The sequence below is a fragment of the Carcharhinus amblyrhynchos genome, chromosome 8 (assembly GCF_965287045.1).
Source record: "Carcharhinus amblyrhynchos chromosome 8, sCarAmb.v2.hapA, whole genome shotgun sequence".
Classification (NCBI taxonomy): Eukaryota; Metazoa; Chordata; class Chondrichthyes; order Carcharhiniformes; family Carcharhinidae; genus Carcharhinus; species Carcharhinus amblyrhynchos.
In genome coordinates this window covers 111942752-111965732 of record NC_137331.1, presented here as the reverse complement: position 1 = coordinate 111965732, position 22981 = coordinate 111942752, and the positions used below count along the sequence as shown (strand labels likewise).

Here is a 22981-nt window from a genome sequence, read left to right as displayed (position 1 = left end):
ACTAAAGATGTTTAGCTTTAAGAAATATCTATTCTAGTGTAGCAAATGTTACTTGCCACTTATCACCCCAGGCCTGAATAATATTCGAGTCTTGCTACATTTGGACAGTTCCACTTTATTTAAATACTTCCAGAAGCAAACTTACCTTTAATTTATCAAACTTATCATCTACATCCTGCAACCATGACATAAATTGGCGTGCATTGAATCGATCTCGCACTGATGTTTTGTTTTCATCACCCTAAAGCAAAGATTTTACAACATTAATTTGTAAAACGGCATTTGAGCATTTAATAAAAATATTCTTTCAATTATAGTTCAAAGAGAGAGAGACATCATTTTCCTCTTCACCTGAGGGTCCTGAGGCATATTGTAAACTTCTGCATCCAGAAGCACAGTACAGGCACTAAAAGGCAAAGTCTGATTTGCTAGTGTCCTTGCTGCACGGTAATGGACTCTCAGAACTTCCTGCTCATTTGACATAATGAGTTTCTCCTGAAATTAAACACAAAAAAAAATTCAAATATAGTACATTAACTGTGTATTTTACATTACCTATAAGCTTTTAAACATTCTACTGTCGCGCAATTTCAACCAACATTCAAGTAGTTAGTGCAAACATTTTGAACCAATCCAACTTCTGACAAAAACAGTTTACTCACAGGTTCGGTTAAAAATGTTACGGTCCAGATTTTACTAAAGTAGTAACAGAGCTCACCACTAAGTGTGACTTGGACACCAAACTCTGGTGACTGCACACGTGCAGTTAAACATGGAAATCAAGAAGTTACTCTGCAAGTTTCTCTGCACCATACTAGGATATCATTGAGAGACTCAACATTTAAACAGGTGTGTGTGTGTGACTGGAAGCCTATATCCAGTGGTGCACTGCAGAGATCGATTATTATAGTGTACACTAATGATATAGATATGAATGTGGAAGTTATGATCAGTAAGCTTTCAGATATGAAAATTGGTGGTGTGTTAAGTTGCGAGGAGGAAAGCCTTACAGGTGACATAGATGGGATGGTCAGATGGGTAGTACAGTGGCAAATTGAATTTAATCTTGAATATTGTGAGGTGATGCATTTTTGGGGGACTAACAAGGCAACGGAATAAACGACGAATGATCGAATGCTAGGAAGTACAGAAGACCAAAGGCAACTTAGGGTGCATGTCCAAAGATCCCTGACAGCAGCAGGGCAGGTAAATAAGGTGGTTAAGAAGGCATATGGGATATTTGCTTTTATTAGCCAAGGCATAGATTGTAAGAACAGGGAGATTATATTGGAGTTGTATAAAATATTTGTTAGGCTACAGATAGAGTACCGTGTGTTGTTCTGGTCACCACATTGTAGGAAGGATGTGATTGTACTAGAAAAGGTACAGAGGACATTCACTGGGATGTTGCCTGTGCAGGAGGGTTCTGCTATAAAAAGAGGTTGGCAAGGCTTGGGTTGTTTTCCTTGGAGTAGGGGTGAGGGGGACCACAATGAGGTGTAAAAAATTGAGGCATATAGATTATGGTAGATAGAAAGAAACTTTTCCCCTTAGTAGGTGGATCGATAACCAGGGGATATAGATTTAAGGTAAGGAGCAGGAGAACAAGGAAAAGCTTTTTCATTCATAAGAAACATAAGAAATGGAGCAGGAGTAGGCCATCCAGCCCTTCGAGCCTGCCCCGCCATTCAATAAGATCATGGCTGATCTGTCGCTGCTCAGTTCCACTTTCCCGCCCTCTCCCCATAACCCTTAATCCCCTCTCTTATCAAAAACCCATCAACCCGCGTCTTAAAAATATTTAGCGAGGCAGCCTCCACCACTTCAACGGGCAGAGAATTCCAGAGATTCACCACCCTTTGAGTGAAGAAGTTCCTCCTCAACTCCGTTCTAAACCGCCCCCCTTTTATCTTGAGGCTGTGCCCCCTAGTCCTATTGTCTTTTTTGAGCGGGAAGAGTCTTTCCACCTCTATCCTATCCATCCCATTCATCATCTTATACGTCTCAATGAGATCTCCTCTCATTCTTCTAAACTCTAACGAGTACAAGCCCAGTTTATTCAGCCTCTCCTCATAGCTCAACCCCCTCAACTCCGGTATCAGCCTAGTAAACCTCCTCTGCACTCCCTCCAAGGCCAAAATATCTTTGTGTAGGTGCGGCGCCCAAAAATGCACACAGTACTCCAGTTGCGGCCTCACCAATGCCCTATACAGCTGCAGCAAGACCTCCCTACTTTTATATTCAATCCCCTTCGCTATGAAGGCCAGCATCCCATTCGCCTTCCTGACCACCTGCTGCACCTGCAAGCTGGGTTTTTGCGACTCATGCACAAGGACCCCGAGGTCCCTCTGCACCGTCGCCTGCTGCAGTTTTTCGCCTCGTAAGTAATAGTCCTTCCTACCATTTTTCCTACCAAAGTGGACCACCTCACACTTGCCAACATTAAATTCCATTTGCCATTTCCTGGTCCATTCGCCCAGCCTATCTAGATCCTTCTGCAGACTCTCCACACCCTCCGCACAATTTGCCGTACCCCCAATCTTGGTGTCATCAGCAAATTTCGACACTCTACACTCGGTTCCCTCCTCCAGATCATCTATATAAATGGTAAAAAGCTGAGGCCCCAGCACCGACCCCTGGGGCACTCCACTAGTCACCATCCGCCAATCCGAATAGCACCCGTTGACCCCACTCTCTGCCTCCTATTTGACAACCAATCCTCTATCCACGCTAACACCCTACCCCCAACTCCATGTCCCTCGACCTTCTGCAATAACCTCTTGTGAGGCACTTTGTCAAACGCTTTCTGAAAATCTAGAAAGACCACATCCACCGGCTCTCCTCTATCCACCGCCCTAGACACATCCTCATAGAACTCCAGTAAATTTGTCAGACACGACTTCCCGTTAACGAAACCGTGCTGCGTCTGCTCTATCAAGCAATTCCCTTCAAGATGCCTCGCAATTTCCTCCTTAATGACAGATTCTAACATTTTATCTACCACAGACGTTAAACTAACCGGCCTATAATTCCCCGCCTTTTGCCTGGCACCCTTCTTAAACAACGGCGTAACATTAGCCGTTTTCCAATCATCTGGCACTTCCCCGGAATCCAGCGACGTTTGGAAAATAACCACCAAGGCATCCACTATCACCTCCGCCATTTCTTTCAGAACCCTCGGATGCATTCCATCCGGTCCTGGGGACTTGTCCACAATCAGCCCCTCCAGTCTGTCGAGCACCGCCTTTCTAGTAACAGTAATGTCATTAAGACCCTCCAGTCCTACCACCTTTCTATCGCTAACACCCGGCAAATTATTCACGTCCTCCTCCGTGAAGACAGAAACAAAAAAGTTATTCAATACCTTAGCCATATCCCCATCCCCTACCACTAGGTCCCCTTTCTCATCCTCTAAAGGACCAACATTCACCCTAGCCAGCCTCTTCCTTTTTATATATTTATAAAAACTCTTGCTATCCTTTTTTATATTAAGCGCTAGCCCAGCTTCATAGTTTCTCCTACCCTTCCTTATCAACTTCTTTGTCAATCTTTGTTGACATTTAAACCTCTCCCAATCCTCTTCTCGCCCACTACTCTTAGCTACTCTAAATTCCTCCGCTTTTAGTTTAACACTTTCCTTCACCTCCTTCGTTATCCATGGCTTATTACCTCTCCTCCTACTATCCTTTTTGACCATCGGAATAAATTTCCGTTGAGCACCAAGAAAGATCTCCTTAAAGATCCTCCACTGCTCCTTAACAGACCCTCCCTCCAATGTGCTCTCCCAGTCCACATTCGCCAATTCTTCTCTCATCCTACCGTATTTCCCTCTATTCAAACAAAGGACGCGTGTCCGGGAACCCACTTTCTCCTCCTCCATCTGCACCAGAAACTCCACCATACAATGATCACTCTCCCCAAGAGGATCCTTCACCACAAGGTCCCTAATTCTACCCGCTTCATTACATAGCACCAGATCCAAGATAGCTCGCTCCCTCGTCGGCTCCAACACACACTGTTCGAGGAAACTATCCCGGCAGCATTCCAAGAACTCTTCCTCGAGTTCAGAGTGTGGTGGGAATCTGGAACACTGTCTAAAAGGGTGGTACAGGCAGGAATCCTCACAACATTTAAGCAGCATTTACATGGGCACTTGAAACACCACAGCATACAGGCAATGGACCAAGTGCTGGAAAATGAGATTAAATAGATCGGCCCTAGGTGGCCAATGCCGACACGATAGGCCTCTTTCTGAACTATAAAATTCTATCAAATTTGTAGGCATTACAAAGGCATGATTGTGCTGCATTTTAAGATGCAATGGCTTGACATTGCTATAGTTGAAAGTTATTTATCAACTAACAATTGAAGAGAGGTTGTCAATACTAAAAATTATTATTCATTTCAGGGACGTGGGCTTCACAGGCTAGGCCAATTCCTAATTGCTTTTGAAGGTGGTAGTGAGCTGCCTTCTTTTGTGGTGCAGTAAGTCTTAATTATTGCCAAATGACTACATTGAAAATTAACTTCTCATTCCTTCACCTTTTAATTACAGTTGGAGATTTAAAGGAATACTTGTTTTACTTTTTCTTTCAATATGCAGTCCTATACTCCTTACTCCCTCTTTGTTGTCAAATTTAAACAACAGCTGGTGCCATTCATTTCCTGCTGATTGCAAAATCCAGCCCTCAGCTTTTTACCATTTATATAGATGATCTGGAGGAGGGAACCGAGTGTAGGGTGTCAAAATTTGCTGATGACACCAAGATTGGGGGAACGGCAAATTGTGCGGAGGGTGTGGAGAGTCTGCAGAAGGATCTAGATAGGCTGGGCGAATGGGCCAGGAAATGGCAAATGGAATTTAATGCTGGCAAGTGTGAGGTGGTCCACTTTGGTAGGAAGAATGGTAGGAAGGACTATTATTTACGTGGCGAAAAACTGCAGCAGGCGACGGTGCAGAGGGACCTCGGAGTCCTTGTGCATGAGTCGCAAAAACCCAGCTTGCAGGTGCAGCAGGTGGTCAGGAAGGCGAATGGGATGCTGGCCTTCATAGCGAGGGGGATTGAATATAAAAGTAGGGAGGTCTTGCTGCAGCTGTATAGGGCATTGGTGAGGCCGCAGCTGGAGTACTGTGTGCAGTTTTGGGCGCCGCACCTGCGCAAAGATATTTTGGCCTTGGAGGGAGTGCAGAGGAGGTTTACTAGGCTGATACCGGAGTTGAGGGGGTTGAGCTATGAGGAGAGGCTGAATAAACTAGGCTTGTACTCGTTGGAGTTTAGAAGAATGAAGGGAGATCTCATTGAGACGTATAAGATGATGAATGGGATGGATAGGATAGAGGTGGAGAGACTCTTCCCGCTCAAAAAAGACAGTAGGACTAGGGGGCACAGCCTCAAGATAAAGGGGGGGCGGATTAGAACGGAGTTGAGGAGGAACTTCTTCACTCAAAGGGTGGTGAATCTCTGGAATTCTCTGCCCGTTGAAGTGGTGGAGGCTGCCTCGCTAAATATTTTTAAGACGCGGGTTGATGGGTTTTTGATAAGAGAGGGGATTAAGGGTTATGGGGAGAGGGCGGGAAGGTGGAACTGAGCCACGACAGATCAGCCATGATCTTATTGAATGGCGGGGCAGGCTCGAAGGGCTAGATGGCCTACTCCTGCTCTTATTTCTTATGTTCTTATGTTCTATCATACCTAACAAATTTGATAAAGTTTTTCAAAAAAGGTGATCAAGTATGTGGATGGGAGAAGTGCAGTTGATACAGTTTACATGGATTTTAGCAAAGCCTTTGTCAAGGTCCCACATGGGACACTGACTGAGAACACAGAACATAGAACACTACAGCACAAACAGGCCCTTCAGCCCACAAGTTGCGCTGATCATATCCCTACCTACCAGGCCTATCTATAACCCTCAATCTTCAAGAGAAGGTTGAAGCACATGGAATTCAGGGAAATCTGGCTAGATAGATCCAAAACTGGCTTCGTAATAGGACACAAAGGGTGGTGGCAGAAGGTTGTTTGAATGACTGAAGGCTGGTGTCCAGTGGTATACCACAAGGTTCAATGCTGGGTCCCTTTTTTGTTTATGTATATAAATGATATAGATGATAACATGGGGGGCATGATAAGCAAGATTGCAGATAACACCAAGATTAGTAGGGTGGTTAATAGTGAAGAAGGTCGTAGGTTACTGGAATATATAAATGGATTGGTCAGAGCAATGACAGATAGTATTCAATCCTGCTAAGTGCAAAGTGATGCACCTTTGGGAGAACTTGATGAATGGCAGGACAGTAGGTAGCTTAGAGGAACAGACAGATCTTGGAATATTTATTCACAGATCCCTGAAGTTGGTAGAACACGTGAGTAGGATAGTTAAGAAGACATATAGGACACTTGCTTTTATTAGTCGTGGCATAGAGTATAAAAGTGAGGAGGTTATGTTGAAGCTGTATAAAACATTGGTTAGGCCACAGCTGGAATAGTGTGTATAGTTCTGGTCACCTCACTATAGGAAGGATGTGATTGTATTAAAGGGGGTTCAGAGGAGATTCACCAGGATGTTTCCTGGGATAGAGCATTTGAATTACAAGGAGAGGCTGGACAGGCCTGGACTGTTTTCTTTAGAACAAAGCAAGCTAGGGAGGACATGATTGAGATGTACAAGAATGAGGGGTATGGGTCGGTGAATAAAAGCAACTGTTCACATTGGTTGAGGGATGAATCATGAGGGGGCATAGTTTTAGAATCAGGGGCATGAGATTCAGAGGGGATTTGAGGAAAAAAATTCAGAGGGTGGTGGGAATCTGGAATGCACTGCCTGGGAAAGTAGTGGAGGGTGGAAACCTTACAACCAAAGTATTTGGACGAATACTTGAAACATAACAATCACGGATATGGGACAAATGCTGGGAAATGGCTTTAGTGCGACCTTAGTGGCAGTTATTGTCAGTGCAGAATCGATGGGCTGAAGAGCCTTTTCTGCACCGTACAACTCTATAATGAGACCACAATTCAGTCTCACTAATTCACAAGTTTATCATTGGGCAGGTTTGTGCAGGTATAGTTTTACAGTTTCTAGCTCACTGACGGCATGTCAGAAGTTTAGAACACACTGGCAATCTGTAAAAATGCTGTCATATTTTAGAAGAACTTTTTATATTCAAGTTTAGTGGACATAGTTTCAAGGCCACCCTTCAGGTAGGTTCCAAGGGAATACAGTTTATGGCTGGCTCTCAAAACAAATAGTTGCAGATTTCACTCTGAATCTTAAGCCAAAAAACTTCAAAGTTCAAAATCATAGTCAGAAAAAAAAAGTACCCGTTCAATACTATGCTGTAATCGAAGCTTCATTCGTATAACTTCATGTTGCCTGAAGAGTTCTTTCAGTGCTTCAGACAATGATGGAGGAGGAGTTATCTAAAAAGACAGTGATCAGCATTAATGCAAAGTGCTGCAATTTAAAACCATTTTATTAGATTATGCTGGAAAAATTCACCAAAAATGATGCATCTTGTTATTCTTCTCCTGATATGATAAATCATATACACTCCAGGTTAAATCAGTTTCTTCACAATTTTGGTGTCATAGTTGACTCCAAGATGAGTTTTCAACCAGTCATACCATCAGCAAGACCACCTACTTTCACCTCCATATCATCTAACATCTGCTGCTGAAACGTTTATGCTTTTGTTACCTCCAGGCTTGACTATTTCAATGCACTCCTAGCTGGTTGCTCACATTTTACTCTGCAAATCTGAGGTCATCCAAAACTCTGCTGTCCATTTCTGAACTTGCACCAAGTGCCGTTCCCCTAACACTCCTATCCTTATTGGGATTGGAACCGGGTCAAGTAACGTCTTGATTTTAAAATTCTCATCCTGGTTTTCAAAAACTACAGCCCTGCTTCTCTCATTAACTCTGTAATCACAGCCTCCAAGATATATGCACTATCTAATTCTGATCTCTCAAGCATCACAATTTTATTGTCCCACCATTGGTGGCCACGTCTTCAACTGCCTAAGACCCAAACTCTGGAATTCCCACCTGATAACTACATTGCCCCCCTCACTTTCCTCTTTTAAGATATTCCTTAAAACCTACCAAGCTTTTAATCACCTACCCTAATATCACCTCACTTAGCTTCATGTCACATTTTGTATTATAATGTTCCTCCTGAAGAGTTTTTAGCATGTTTTGTTTTGCTGAACAGGCAATATAAATCCAAATTGTTGTTGCTTCACATAACTATGAAAATTATAAATTGCATTATCTATTCACATAATCAGTGGTTTCCTGCTCATCCATTGTAACATGATTTTCTTTTTAAAACTGCTCTATACATCCTGGGACCCAAGTTCCATAAGAGACCATGGAAAAATGATCTCGAAGTTCTATTCTAATAGCATCATTTAATGGAAGGGCTGAGTTGTTGACCAAACCGACCACTCAATGCCGCTATACTGCTGTTCAAGTTACAAATATCATGTGATATTTTAGTATGATACATTAGATTTGTCCTTCATGCCCAACAGTTAAATTCTGGTAGTTGACTTCATGTCATGGTAATAATTCAAATACTATTAATAAAACATGACATTGGGCCTACTTTTTACTTTGAATAAACATCTCAAGGAGTTAAACTTTTGTTAACTTTCAAACTATAAAGCAAAATCTACTTCTGAAACTTTAAAGTTTATTTATTAGTGTTGCCTGTAGGCTTACATTAACACTGCAATGAAGTTACTGTGAAAACCCCCGAGTCGCTACACTCTAGCACCTGTTCGGGTACACTGAGGGAAAATTTAGCATGGCCAATGCACCTAACCGGCATATCTTTCAGATTGTGGAGCACCTAGAGGAAACCCACACAGACACACGGAGAACTTGTAGACTCTACACAGACACAGTGACCCAAGGCCAGAATTGAACCTGGGTCCCTGGTGCTGTGAGGCAGCAGAGCTAACTACTGCGCCACCGTGCTGCCCCATTATTGTAGTGAATATTTAAAATGTTGGCATGTTGACTCACTACACCAAATTCCTGGCAAAATAAACCATGCCCATTATTATTGAATAAGAACAGCATATTCACTTCTAGTCTTAAGATTTTTGATATTCTTCAATTGCACTGCCTTTCACCAAAATAATGCTGGGTTTTGGGAAAGACAATACCATTTCCTATTATGGCACCTGTGATAATAAGGAACAATTGTTCTCACAGAACGTGCAACACAAATGAATGCATAGAACTGAATATTGCTGAAAAGAAATGTTTTCAAAGCTTTGTCCTGCACCCATCAGAACAAATGCAAGAATACCAAATTTCAAACAATCACAACAATTAAAATGATAGGATAAAAGGATGCAGAATGGTTGACAAATCGACTATGATTTGCTGAGACTTTGCTATGGAGAAATCAATGGAGACTCACTCCCCAAGCACCTGGGTAATTCAAAAAAGGTAAAAGGCTTCTGTTTGGAGGGACCCTGAGTATGTCACTCTGAGCGAAAAAAACTCAACTGATTATCCTACATACCGTCGACTGCTGATCAATCCTCAACGTGCTAATAGGTACACATTTCCATTATCAACTGAGCTTGAAACGTGGCTTGTTTATACTTGCCAGGAGCGACCAACATTCATATGCAGGAACAAAAACAGGAATTGCTAGAAAATTACAGATGACAGCATCTGTGGAAAGAGCTCTGACGAAGAGTCATCCAGACTCAAAACATTGGCTCTAATCTCTCTCCATAGATACTGTCAGACCTGCTGAAATTTTCCAGCATTTTCTGATTTTCTTTACTTCTGCCTGCCAAAGCACTTCACAATTTGAAAGATCACTTTGGTTTTTTGTTTTAAATATAGAGAAATGAGCTGAGCCTGCCCAATCTTTACTGTATATAACCTCGCAGTTCTGATATTACCCTGGTAAAAGCTTTGCACTTCCTCCATTGCCTCAGTATGAACTGTGTACAGTACTCAGTCCGCTCTAATCAAGATTCTACAAAAGTTTCACAGGCATTCTTCTATTTAATTTTATTCCACTATAAATGAACCTCAATCCTTGGCTGTAATATAAAGAATAAAATACAGAAGAATTTAGAAAAAATTATTGACCCTCTGTCAAAGTATTTTATTCCCTACTGTCTTCAATGTTCTACCCTAATCATTCTCAAATACAATAAATCATGGTGGTTTATTATTTTACAAGCTTGAGCAGTTCTTCTCTAGCATCACAAGAGACCACTTACAAATTGCAAACTTGAATAGCAAGGTATAGGGAGGGGGATTACTCAAATATGGCAACATCAGCAGCAAAACAGGAATCTGATATCTGCTGGTATCCACAAACATTGCCAGCAGAGGGTGCCTGCTCCTTCAGTATAAGTTGATGAAAGACAACTAACTCTCGCAACTGTGAAATTAACTAATGCAGTCCAGATCAGGTTTGGACTGGATACCTGTTAGGCTACAGTAGATAGTGGCCTCAAATTTTCTGTATTGCATCATTTACCCACGTTAAGCACAGCATGTTTAAGAAAAGCAATAGTGCAGGCTTTTCTCTTTGAGGAAATAGGTTCTAATGAAAGCAATAGAAAGACCTGCGATTATCTAGCACTTTTCAAGATTATCTATCTCTAATTGCACTTTTGCCATGTTGTATGCATATATAGGCGGTGGATCTGAAACGAGGATAATTTGCAAAAAGTCTATGATCAGATAATATACAAATAGCACAATTAGCCCCAAAATCATTTTGGCGACAGAATTTGAGATTTGCAATTTGAAATGTCATTGCTACTAGGCTGACACAGGAAAGGTGCAGTTTAGTGTTATAATGTTTATTCATCAGGTGATTTGAAGTAAGGGAATTTTATGGTAAGAGAAGTCTGGAGCAGGAATATTAACTGACAGTGGGATTTTGGGGAGTAGGGCAAGAACACAACCATAGTGGTTTAAACTCCCTGGCCTTGTCTACATGCTGCTCACCAGCCACCCGGCAGCAGAGTTTAACAGCAGGGCAGCTGCTAGCAATATCGGAAAAGCAAAAATTTTCTCCAATTGATCATTGGGAAGATGATCATCAATCCTTGGTATAAACTGCATTCCCAAATGGTGTCATCCCTTTCCCTGGGCTTGAGCTGAGTTTCTGACCTTTAATCCTCTCCATTTCCAGTACAGTGCATTTCCACCTTCATAAAATGTCCCATCTCCAGCCATCTCAGGTTTTTTTGCTGCCGAAACCTTCATCCATGCATTTCCTGCTTCTAGACTTGACCATTCTAATGCTTTCCTGGCTGGCCTCCCCTATTCCATCATCTAAAACTCACCAAAAGCTCTGCTGCACAAATCCAGCTTGTACCATGCACCTCTTCCTCTGATCAGTCTTTACAGTCGCACCTGCCTTAGTACCTCCTTGTGTGTCGCGTCAAATTTTGATTAATGCTTGTGAAACACTTTGCGACATTTGAAAATGCCAAATAAATGCAAATAGTTGAATTACGCACGAGAATATTCTACCCCATTGCCACCTGATTTCACTTACTAATTAAAATGAGATTCTCAAAGCCATTCCTCACATCTTTACTAGTATGTTCTCAAACCACATAACAGGTTTTATTTCACTTGTAATGGTGCATAGCAGTATAGCAAGTATTTTCCCATACCAATGGAAGGGAAGAATGTTATTTGAGGATGCTTCACATCTCTTAGGAGCTTTTAAGATTTCCCCTCAGACTCTTAAGTTTTCAGAGGAATAATCAGTGCATCCCCCCACCCCCCTCCAGGTGTTCCACTTACTGTCATATTAATGCAGCTATATCACATTTATTCCCTGCAATCCCTCAACTGTCAACTGTTAAAAAAAAACTAGCACTACATTGGATTGTAAGTACAATTTCCAGTGTATGAAAATGTTCATGCAGGATCTTCTCTGTGAAGTGCTGTGAGGACACTGGTGAAAAGATATGCTAATGTAGGTTTTCCTCCTTCTATTAAAAGGCATCCTTCTTCCTTTATTATTATTTATTAATGTCATAAGTAGACTTACTTTAACACTGCAATGAAGTTGCTGTGAAAATGCCCACCCCGCCCCCCCACCATCGCCACACTCAGGTGCCTGTTCAATACACTGACGGAGAACTTGGCATGGCCAATGCACCCAACCAAGAAGCCTGCTTTATTACAAGGGCAGGTCTGAAGATATGGATGTTTCCAGTTTTATAGGTGAGGAGTATGCTGCAATTGTTATTGTATGACAATAAGGCAAAATGATAGCACTGCCTCATGATTTGCTCTCAAGTAAACTGTTAGAAAATTGGACACCCCACCAACTGACTAGGCATCTAATTTGCAGGTCAGCATCTGGTGCCTGCGAGACCCCGTGCTACTAGCTGGCGTTTGCAAATAAGAGCTACTGCATTCCATCATCAGAAAAATAAAGAAATGTATAATGAAACATTTATGACAGTATTGTACTCTAATATGTTTCAATATTTATAACTACATAGCATCTTATTCTCCTCTATATTGCTCTCACACCAATAGCAAAAGTGGCTTCAGAAGGAAATCTGTAATGTAATGATATTGCTGCCACATTATTAGCAATGTTCTTAATAACCAGTTCCCATTAGTAGCACATGATTGAGGCCAGTGTCTTGAGGCCTGGCTTCAGGCTGATTCATTGGGTTTCAAGAAAACAGGTTCTTCCCAATGGAAGCAGTTGAATGCAAAACATTTATTAAAATTCTCCATTAAGGACTAACGGGTTCACACTTTACTCAGGTACATTTTGAATAAATAATTCAAATGAGATTCTTATAGATGGTATGCAAACTGAATAACTCTTTTGAGTCACTTAAATAACAAGTTCTATAAAATATTTTCATGGACAACACTTACAGTTGGTATGCAAAGTTTGCTCAGAGGGTTCCCATCCAGCAGGTATGATCCAGTGAATGTAACAAATTCATCATAAAACTGTGGTGCTTGAGGAGTGACACTACATAGCACTTTACGCTTCTCTTCTATCTTTTTTCTAATGTGGAGATATTCATAATAAGGGTTTGCCTTTTCTGAATGGTATGGTTGAATTTCTTCTAGTTTTAAAGAATCTACAATGGCTGCCAGTGATTGCTGAGTCTTTTCCTTAGCTTGCTGCAGTGTGGATTTTACTTGTGCAGGATGTGGAACTCGTGACATCTTTCGTTTATGTGGATGGTGCACTTGACCTTCTTCCTCCTCTGTAAACTTCGCCTTGCTTTTCACAGGTGTGGAGGATTCTGTATCTTTATCAGATACCTGTGAACAGTTGACAGCAGATTGTTTGCTTTGATTGGCTAGCAGGTTTGCTCTGTTACGAGTAATCCTCTGAGGAATATCTTGTTCTATTCGGTCAGCTTCCATTTGCTCTTCCAGCTCCTCTTTTGACGATTCAGTGGACTGCCTTCGTTCATCAGGTGCTGCCTCATGCAACATTACAGCATCTTGAGTAGTTGTAGAAAGTTGAGGAACTTCCATCTCCAATGAGGCATCTTGGCCTTGAGCCTTACTTTCCAAGGGCTGAGGGTCATCGCTTATGGAGTTTGTGTGCACATGCTCAGTGGAAGGTGTTGCTTCAGGTAATTCTTCTGTTGGCTCAGACGGCATTTCATCAACTGTGGCTACCGGCACTTTGGCTAATGTTGAGCTCTCTTGGTTACACGTTGGCTCCTGATCAGCTGAAGTGATATTTTTTATACCCTCTTCGGTTTTTTCTTGAGATTCAGTTAATGTACTCTGTACAGGTCTTGTTTGGTCTACAAGGTTTTCATTCATATTATTGCATTCCAATAATGCTGTAGATGATGGGGAGAAATTCTCTTCCAAGTCCTGCATTTCATCTGATTTGCAATAAGTGGAAGCATCTTCCACGGTCTTCTGAATAGCAAGGTCAGCAGCTGTGTCAACAGGAGGATATTTAGCATCCTTTTCATCAGCCATACCTACACCGTCCAAGTGTGGTTTGCATGATAAGAAAGACTGATCTGTATTTTGCAAAGTTTGAGTCTGTGGTAGATCTTCTGGAGTTCCACATTTTGGCCAAAAGAGAACTCGAGGGGTAATATCATTGTCTAATGATGACCTAATACAAGATGTATTGGAAGTATGTGTAGGTGAAAAATAAGATGACGCTTCTTGTAGATTTGTCACTTGGGAAGGTTCACTGCAAGGTATCTGTGGAGACTTTGAGACCAATTCTGATGTCAACTGGTCTGAACATCCCCACTCTTGTGAAACATGTAATGGGCTAAAAATGCTTTTCTCACAAGCTGAAGATGCGTACCCATCATTGTTACTGTGCGAAGGAGGATCAAGCCTATCATAAGACACTTCCAATGGTTTATTTGGCTGAATGCTCCCAATCACACAGTTTAGTTGTGGCTGTACCACAGTCATTTGCTGGGAAGTATTTTGAATTATGCTGCTGGGATTTGCATCCTGCGATAAATAATGAGTGCTGCTTGGCACAATGACAGCAGGTGGTGTAGAAACAGAAGGCTGTAAACAAGAATTACTATTAAATATGCCCTCTTCAGCGCCATTGTCTGGAGCTGGTTCTTGTCGAGGAGAAGTACAGGCTTGATGTTGTACTGAGGGTGAAAAACTAAATTGTTTTTCACTTGAAAGTGGCAGGTTACCTTCAAGATGCTTGTGGGACGGTTTATCATGTTCACTTGCAGCAGCTGGTATACTGCATCTCCGAATATCACCTACCAACCGGGATTCGTTCTCATATCTAGCATTGTCAGTGGAGACTGATCGCAGGTAAGATCCTGGAAGTTTATTGGAGTACGGTGATTTAAGTCGATCTGGCAAATCAGCTAAAACATCAGAGTCTCGGTCATATACAGCAGGTGATTTGGCACTGGACAGAAATACTGATTGAGAAAAGGAAGACTGAGACTCAGAACCCTCAATAGTGAAATCTGAATCATAGTCTGTTAAAGGCCGCGGCGTCGCTACAGCTGAAGTTTGACAGGAATCTTCTGAACTTGCAACAGAAATCATCGATATAGATCTTGACGTTAGCCCTGCCCGATCACGTTCTTGTCTGGGAGATGCAGTTAAATTACTTTCACAACTTATGAAAGGTCTTGGTGTATCTGTCAAATTCTGTTTTGCATCAGTGGACAGTGATCGCATGTTGTTAACATCTTTCAGCTGCTTGTCTTTAGAGTGTACCTCTGAAGGATCTGAACTTTTTGATCTAGTAAGTTCTTTGCTTGCTGTTGAACTTTTCAGTTTTTCTCGTTCTTTTATTTTTGTGAGCTCAATGCCAGATCGATGCCGCTGCCGTTCTTTTTCTTTAAGCTTTATTTTCTCTTTGTGCTTTTTGTGCCATTGCTCAATTTCTAGATCCTTTAGGCTTAGCATCCTTTCAAAGCTAGTCTGCATCAAGTCATCATTTACTAACCTCTTCTCTTTTGGCCGCACATCCTTTGCAGAATTAGAGTCTTTCGACTTTAGTTTTTCGGCTTCCACTTCTTTAAGCTTTGCTTTAACAGTGGCATTTGCTGGTGTTCTTTCTTTTTGTCTGTCTTTTTCCTTCTTTTCCTTCTCTCTTGTTTCAGGAGTTTTAAGAAAGTCCTCCTTGATTTTATCCTTCGAGGAAAATAATTTATCGTGAGACGCTTTGCTACTCTCAATAGTGCTACGTTTCTTCTCATCTTGTAAGTGCTTGGAGTTCGTCATGAGATCACCCTCTCGTTCCCTAAACTTTTCTTTCTTCTTCTCCTTTTCTGCATCTCGGTCTTTTTCTTTCACTTTGACAGCTTTACCAGGAGTGACATCTTGTGAGTCTTTTTCTGATAATTTTATCTTCTTCTCCATAGCATGCTTTTCTTTTTCCACTTTGTCCTTCATCCCACTAGAATGACGCTCCCTTTCACTTTTTTCTCTCTCATGCTTTTTCTCCAATTTTTCCTTACTCTTTTCTTTCTCATCAGGTTTCTTAATTGAGAATATATTCTTCAATTTATCATTTTCCCGGTGGATCTTCTCTGCAGCAGAATACAAATTACTAGATCGATCTTTATCTTTTGCCTTCTCTCCATGGTCCTGTAGTTTGCTAAATGTTTTTTCCTGTGATTTCTCATGAAGCTCGGATTTATCTTTATCCGACCTATTTTCATGCTTTACTTTTTTCTCTCTCTCAGAATATTTTTTCTCTAACTTTTCCGAGTCTCTCTCTTTAGTTGGGGACTTTTTTTCACTTTTCTCTTTGTTTTCCCTTTTCTCTCTATCTGGAGTGTCAGATTTGTCTCTCTCTTTCTCAAATAACTCAGTATGCTCTTTCTTCACAATGACACTTGAGTAAATTGAGTCATCTTTGTCTGCAAGCACAATTTCTTTTCTTTCTTCCAGATTGGTAAGTTTAATTTCTTTTTCTTCTTTAGAATGTTTTTCTCGTTTAGTCTTCTTAGACTTTTCCTTCTCTTTGTCCTCTTTAAAAGGTCTTTCTTCTTTAAAATATTTCTCCTTTGTTTTCTCTTCTTTAACTGGAGTTTTGTCTTTCAATGACTTTTCTGATGGGGCTAGATCAGAGTTTTCATCTTTGAACGTCTCATTAGTGTCATCATTTTTGAAAAAGTTCTCTTTCCAATATTCTCTATCAAACTCAGGATATACATCTTTCTCATTCTCTTTTTGTCTATGTTTCCCCCGTTCATTTTCATGCTCTTTTTTAATTTTGTTTTTCTCTTTATCTTTATGCTTTAGTTTATGCTTTTTAATAACTTTGCCATCCTTGTCGGTCTTTTTAAGCACTTCTTCCATGTTATCGAACACGCCTGCCTCTTCATCTTTGCTTCTCTGTCCAGACTTATCAACAAATTCCACATGTAGATCCTTTTTGCGATGCTTAGTCTTCGCTTTGAACTTAAAAGATTTGTTGCTGGAACTCTCAGAGGTGTAGTCAGAGTCTGTAAGATGATCAAATCGCACAACCTCAGATTGAAGAGACATTTCTGACGCTCCTGAGGATGGGCCAGTTTTGGCATTTTCCTGTTTAAGTGGTTTTGCTCGTTTTTCACTTAATCCACAGGCATGTTTAGGTGACTTGGCAGTTGAAATGTGGAACTGATGACCTGAAGAGTCATCTTTCATACACAAAGATTTTCTGAACGAATCTTCCTCCTTCGTATGTTCTAATGAGTCCAAACCAGAGCAAGTGGAGAAAAGCATTAATTTTGCATTTTCCTTCTCTTCTTTCTCCTGTTTAAACTCTTGATTCTCTTTGTTTTTACTTTGTTTCTTCATCTTTTTCTTCCCTTTTCCTTTCTCTTTCTGTTCAATGGCAATCAGATTTTCTTTCTTAGTCCTTACATCAGATTTACTGCTATCTGGAACAACCTCCAGAGAGCTTGTTGAACAGGTTTTTTTCTCTTGATGTAGTTCGTCATCTGAGCTTTCAGAGCTAGATGAAACAAGAACTCTTGCTGATTTTTGTTTTTTAATTTTGAACGGTTTCTGCAATTCTAGCTTTGGTGGTGTTAAATAGCTGCTCTCTTTTATTATATTCTTTTTATTATCCTTTCTTCGAATCCTTTTCTGATCTACAAGCTTGCCTATTTCTTCTACTTCTTCATCTTCCTCATCATCATCATCCTTGAATTCGTATTCATCCAATGCAGATGATGCAATCGATTTGCAGGGTGTCAGTTGCTGATTGGCATCAGTTTTTAATTCCTTTTCTGGTTCAGAATCATCCACATTTTCATCCACACTAGATGGATTCACAGAAGGCAACTCTTCAGATTCTAGAAGAACGTACAAACAAAATGGAGTTGACATTTGGAACTGTTGCATTTTTCAAGTTCTATTCCTACTCATACATAACAACATATGAAACAAAGAAAGATCAAGCATTTCCCAGTCAGACATATTCCTATTTGGCAGTTTTACAAATGCCAATTTATATCGGAAAGCTAAAACAAAAAAAAAGGAAAGTTTTCTTGGACTGGAAAGATGTACTGAAACTAAAGTTTATTTATTAGTTAGAAGTAAGGCTTACATTAACACTGCAATGAAGTTACTGTGAAATTTCCCTAGTTGCCACACTACAGTGCCTGTTCTGGTCAATAGACCTAACCAGCACAACTTTCATTCTGGGGGAGGAAACTGGAGCACCTGGAGGAAACCCATGCAGACACGGTGACAAAGTGCAAACTCCAGAGACAGTGACCCAAGCTGGGAATTGAACCTGGGTCCCTGGTGGTGCAGCAGCAGTGCTAACCACTGTGGCACCCATATTGCTGTCAGTATTGCGCAGTGTCCTGTTTTTATTTACCATGAGCTGCTCACAGGAATTGAGGGAACAAAATCAAAATTGGTTGATGATACTAAACTAGAGAATGGTAACCTGTTGAAGGTTCACAGAATCTCTACAATGGAGGAGGCGGCATTGGGCCTAACAAGCCTACACCAACAATAATCTCACCCAGGTCTTATCTCTGTAATCCCATGTATTTACCCCACTCTTTCCACTGATACTAAGGGGCAATTTAGCACGGACAATGCACCTGATCTGCACATCTTTGGACTGTAGGGGGAAACCAGAGCATCCGGAGGAAACCTGCGCAGACATGGAGAAAACATACAAACTCCACACAGTCACGCAAGGCCAGAATTGAACCTAGTCCCCTTGGTGCTGAGAGGAAGCAGTGCTAACCATTGTACTACTGTGCGGCGCCTAGATTGTGAATCTAGAGATTGTTCTGTCTAGAGATTGTGAAAGGAAGACAGAAAGAGGCTAACAGAATGAGATAGGAGATGTTATTTGAAATTCAAAAATATTTGAATAAGGAAAAGAAATACATCTTGAGTAGCGAGACTTTAAATGAAATAGAAATGGGGGCGTCTTGGTGTCAAATTATCACCCTTTAGTGTATATGTAAAGCCATAGAATTCATGTAATTACAGAAGCTGACAATTCCAAAATGATTCTAAATATAAGCACATGAAAAATAATTACTTTCAGCACAGTGGGACATTGGCTGGTGGATATAACAATAATCACTGACCTATATTGAAGTAAAAAAAGTGAGAGAGTTAACTGAGGTAGTGGGGAGTATACTAAAGATCACATAAAAAGCTGTGGGAGGGGGAAAGAAAACAGAAGTGTTGGAAAAAGTTGTCAGCTTCTGTAATTATATGAATTCTATGTCTTTACACAGACAATAAAGGTGCTTCTCTTTCCCAGGGTGGAAGAGGCAATTACTAGGGGGCATAGGTTTAAGGTGTGAAGGGCAAGGTTTAAAAGGAGATGTACAAGGCAGTTTTTTTTTGTCTTACACAGAGTAGTGGGTGCCTCGAACTCGTTGTTGGGGGAGGTAGTAGAAGTGGATATGGTAGTAGAATTGGATAAGGGGCGTCTTGACAAGTACACGAATAGGATGGGAATAGGGGGCTATGGTCCCCGGAAGGGTAGGGGGTTTTAGTTCAGTTGGGCAGCATGGTTGGTGCAGCCTTGGAAGGCCGAAGGGCCTGTTCCTGTGCTGTAATTTTCTTTGTTCTTTGAGCTGGCACGTGGTTAGCACTGCTGCCTCACAGCAGTAGGGACCCAGGTACAATTCTGGTCTCGAGTGACTGTCTCTGTGGAGTTTGCACGTTCTCCCCACGTCAGCATGGGTTTCCTCCGACTGCTCTGGTTTCCTTCCACAGTCCAAAGGGGTGCGGGATAGGTTGATTGGCCATGCTAAATTGCCCTTTAGTATCCCAAGATATGTAGGTTAGGGGTACTAGCCAGGTAAATACTCGGGTTTATGGGGAACAAGTCTGGGTGGGATTGCCCCTTAGTGTCAGGGGATTATGTGGGACTACAAGAATAGGACGAGGTGGGATTGTTCTTGGTGTAGACTCGATGGACCCAATGGTCCTTCTGCACTGTAGAGATTCCACGATTCTAATTCTTGACTATAAAATCAGAGAGCACAGTTCTGCAAATTGCAGCTTGCCTGATGGAGTATAGGTCTACTGAGATACTGACATAAGGGGCAGGAGACTAAACATTTCTTAAATCAGCTCTGCTAACCTCTGGCAAACCTTAACGGGGAATAATGAAAAACTTAAATTTCGAAGCTATTTTGCTTCAGAAATGTTTTCTGTAAACTATAGGAAACATTTAAGGTTTGTGTTTTGTTCTACTGTCAACATTAAATAGCAATTAATGCATTTATGAAATATAATATATTTAACTGGAATATACAGTCACTTGATAGTATGAATGACTTGATTTATACTGTGCTTCTATCATGCCAAGACTGCCAGCAAGGCGAGCATGTTTATTTTGAAAAGATTCTATCATAACCTGTACAACTGTCATCATCTTCATCATCAGAAAGAGGAAGCTCTCCTTTCAGAAGCTGCACCATTTCGTCTGAATCAGCGACATCCACAGGACGCTCTCCACGGTGATTCATTTGATAGGCATCCCCACCATTGCGCAAAAGTAGTTTCACAATCTAGAGAGAAAGATATCCAGGTTAAAAAGTTGAAAATTGCTGTCTCTCCATTCAAAATTTAGCAAAATTATGCTTTAAGCAAATGTGAGCACACCATAAAATTGAACAAGCTTTTAATTGTGGAAGTGGTTTGAGTCAGACATTCTCGTTTAAGTACATCATACTGATCACTACTGAAAGCAAGACAATGACGACTGGTGAACGACATAATAAACTATACACTTTTCTACATAGTTTTCTGATGCATTCACAATAAAGATCACAAGCACTTGGCACCTTGTATGCACACCATTTACTCCCAACAACGTGATGTGCATCATTCATGTACGTTATGTTGACTGTATAGTAAATACAAAAGATTCAATGTGGCATTTAGTGCAAAGTGTTAACAAGAGTTGGGAAAAGCTTGGGAATTACTGGCCAGTGAGCCTAATGTCTCTAGTGGGTAAGTTGTTGAAAGATACTCTGACAGACAGAATCTAGAGGCATTCAAAGAGGCAATGACTGATTAGGGACAGTCAGCATGGCTTTGTGAGTGGAAAATCATGTCTCACAAATTTGATTCAGTTTTTTCAAGGGGTAACTAAGAAGATAGATGAGGGCAGTGCAGTTGATGTTGTCCACAGGGACATTAGCAAGGCACTCAGGGGCAATTGAACATGGCCAATCAACCTAACCCGCACATCTTTGGAGCGTGGAGGAAACCAGAGGACCCAGAGAAAATCCACACAGACACAGGGAGAATATACAGACTCTGCAGAGTGATCCAAACTAGGGTTTGAACCTGGGTCCCTAGTGCTGTGAGGCAGCTGTGCTAACTACTGTGCCACCATGTCACCCATTGAAAATTGAAGGAAGAACGATTACTGGAGTGCCATAAATTCATTAGCACATAAAATTTTCCAATTTAATTCAGAGCTTTTTAATTGAAAGTGCAGTGTTAGTTTCATGCAACATAAATCATAGTACATACATCTCTGTGTCCATTGCTTGCAGCATCATGCAGTGGAGTATCATTGTCAAGTCCCTGGGTGTTCACATCTGCTCCTGCTAGTATTAGCTGTTTAGCAACTTCATAGTAACCCAAGTTGCAGGCTTCATGTAGTGGAGTCCACCCTAAACAGTCAAGTGCAAAAAAAAGCACAGTTATTTACTTCTATCCACTGTAATGAAAATTCCTTGCCTCTCAGCTACTGACTTTTAGGATCTAGTGCTATAATTCAAATTATTTAACTGATAGAAACTGCAAAGATGACCAAAGTTGACTCATCATTGAATTTTTGGGTGAAAAGAAAAGGTTTAACATGTCGGATGTCATTTGGGCTGTTGCGTCTGTGTCATATCAACCTCTTCAACTGGATCTGCCTACCCTAGTTCAATTTCCTTACCTTGCTCAAATCCTGATATGTTCCCTTTCAAACGTTTACCCAACTTGATCTTAAATGCTGTTTGTAGGATAGCTACTTTACTTGTTTCATCACCATAACTATAATTGGCAGTTCTTGCAGGACAATTCCTGCTTTAAGTCACTATTGCCCTAGATTTTGGCAAAGAATATCGAGTGTGGAGCAAGAAGAATTGTTAAGGATACAGTTTCAGAATTTTAAAAAGTTTTCAACCACACAATATTAGCCATGTGACCATCTCCCAACTTGTATGTAAAGAAACAGATGAAGAAATTATAAAATGCTCTGTGGTCCATTCCTTCTAATGCACTATGAGAATGGAAGGCTACAAACAGCAGCAGTCAATTGCTGAGATTCAGAATCTCAGACTTGTTGCCAGGCATCTGTTGCTCTGGAATCAAAAGTCCCAAAGAAGAAATCAGTCACTGGCCAACAAAGTATATTCTTAATCGTTCCCCAAGGGTTCACATTACAACAAAACCATTTGGGTGAATGCTCCTTGGGCTTTTTCACTGGAGATTTGGCTATACCACTGATGATCAGAGGGAGCTGTGGAATAGTTCCAAACAGAATCATCAGCTGAACAAAAGTCTTCAGACATCTGCGCTCTCAGTCTGTAAGTTGGATAACATCCACGTCGCATTGGGTCCTTGAGTAAACATTAAGAACTGGGAGAATTTAAATTTTCCCAGAACCTGTAGAGGGTGTAGTAGTGATGTCTAGGAAATGAAGCAGGTCTAAAAGAGCTTCATATTTCCCTCAACAGAAATTCCAAACCCATCTTAGCAATCGGTTTGTAGTGCAGATGCCTTGTTAATTGTGCATCTACACCAAGCTTGGGAGACCCCCTGCTATTGATTAATACCACTTGATACCTGGATATTATGTGAGAATGGTACCACGGCACAGTGGTTAGCACTCCTGCCTCATAGCGCCAGTGATCCGGGTTTGATTTGTGGCTTGGGTCACTATGTACGCAGAGTCTGCACATTTCTGTAATTGCATGGGTTTCCTTCCACAGTCCAAAAGGCATGCTGGTTAGCTGCACTGGCCATACCAAATTCTC

The 22981-nt window shown here is 41.1% G+C and overlaps 1 protein-coding gene across 4 annotated transcripts in view; it reads right to left on the bottom strand.

Moving 5' to 3' along the window:
- ankrd12 (ankyrin repeat domain 12) overlaps window positions 1–22981 on the bottom strand; it is a 222177-nt gene that overhangs the window by 5301 nt on the left and 193895 nt on the right. For all 4 annotated transcript variants that reach the window (XM_080194656.1, XM_080194653.1, XM_080194655.1 and 1 more), the window contains 6 exons: window positions 21483–21625; window positions 20356–20509; window positions 12909–17806; window positions 7323–7421; window positions 352–495; window positions 146–241 (listed from right to left, as the gene is read on the bottom strand). In XM_080194656.1, the coding sequence (XP_080050782.1) occupies window positions 146–241; window positions 352–495; window positions 7323–7421; window positions 12909–17806; window positions 20356–20509; window positions 21483–21625 (5534 nt within the window). The remainder of the gene's footprint in view (window positions 1–145; window positions 242–351; window positions 496–7322; window positions 7422–12908; window positions 17807–20355; window positions 20510–21482; window positions 21626–22981) is intronic.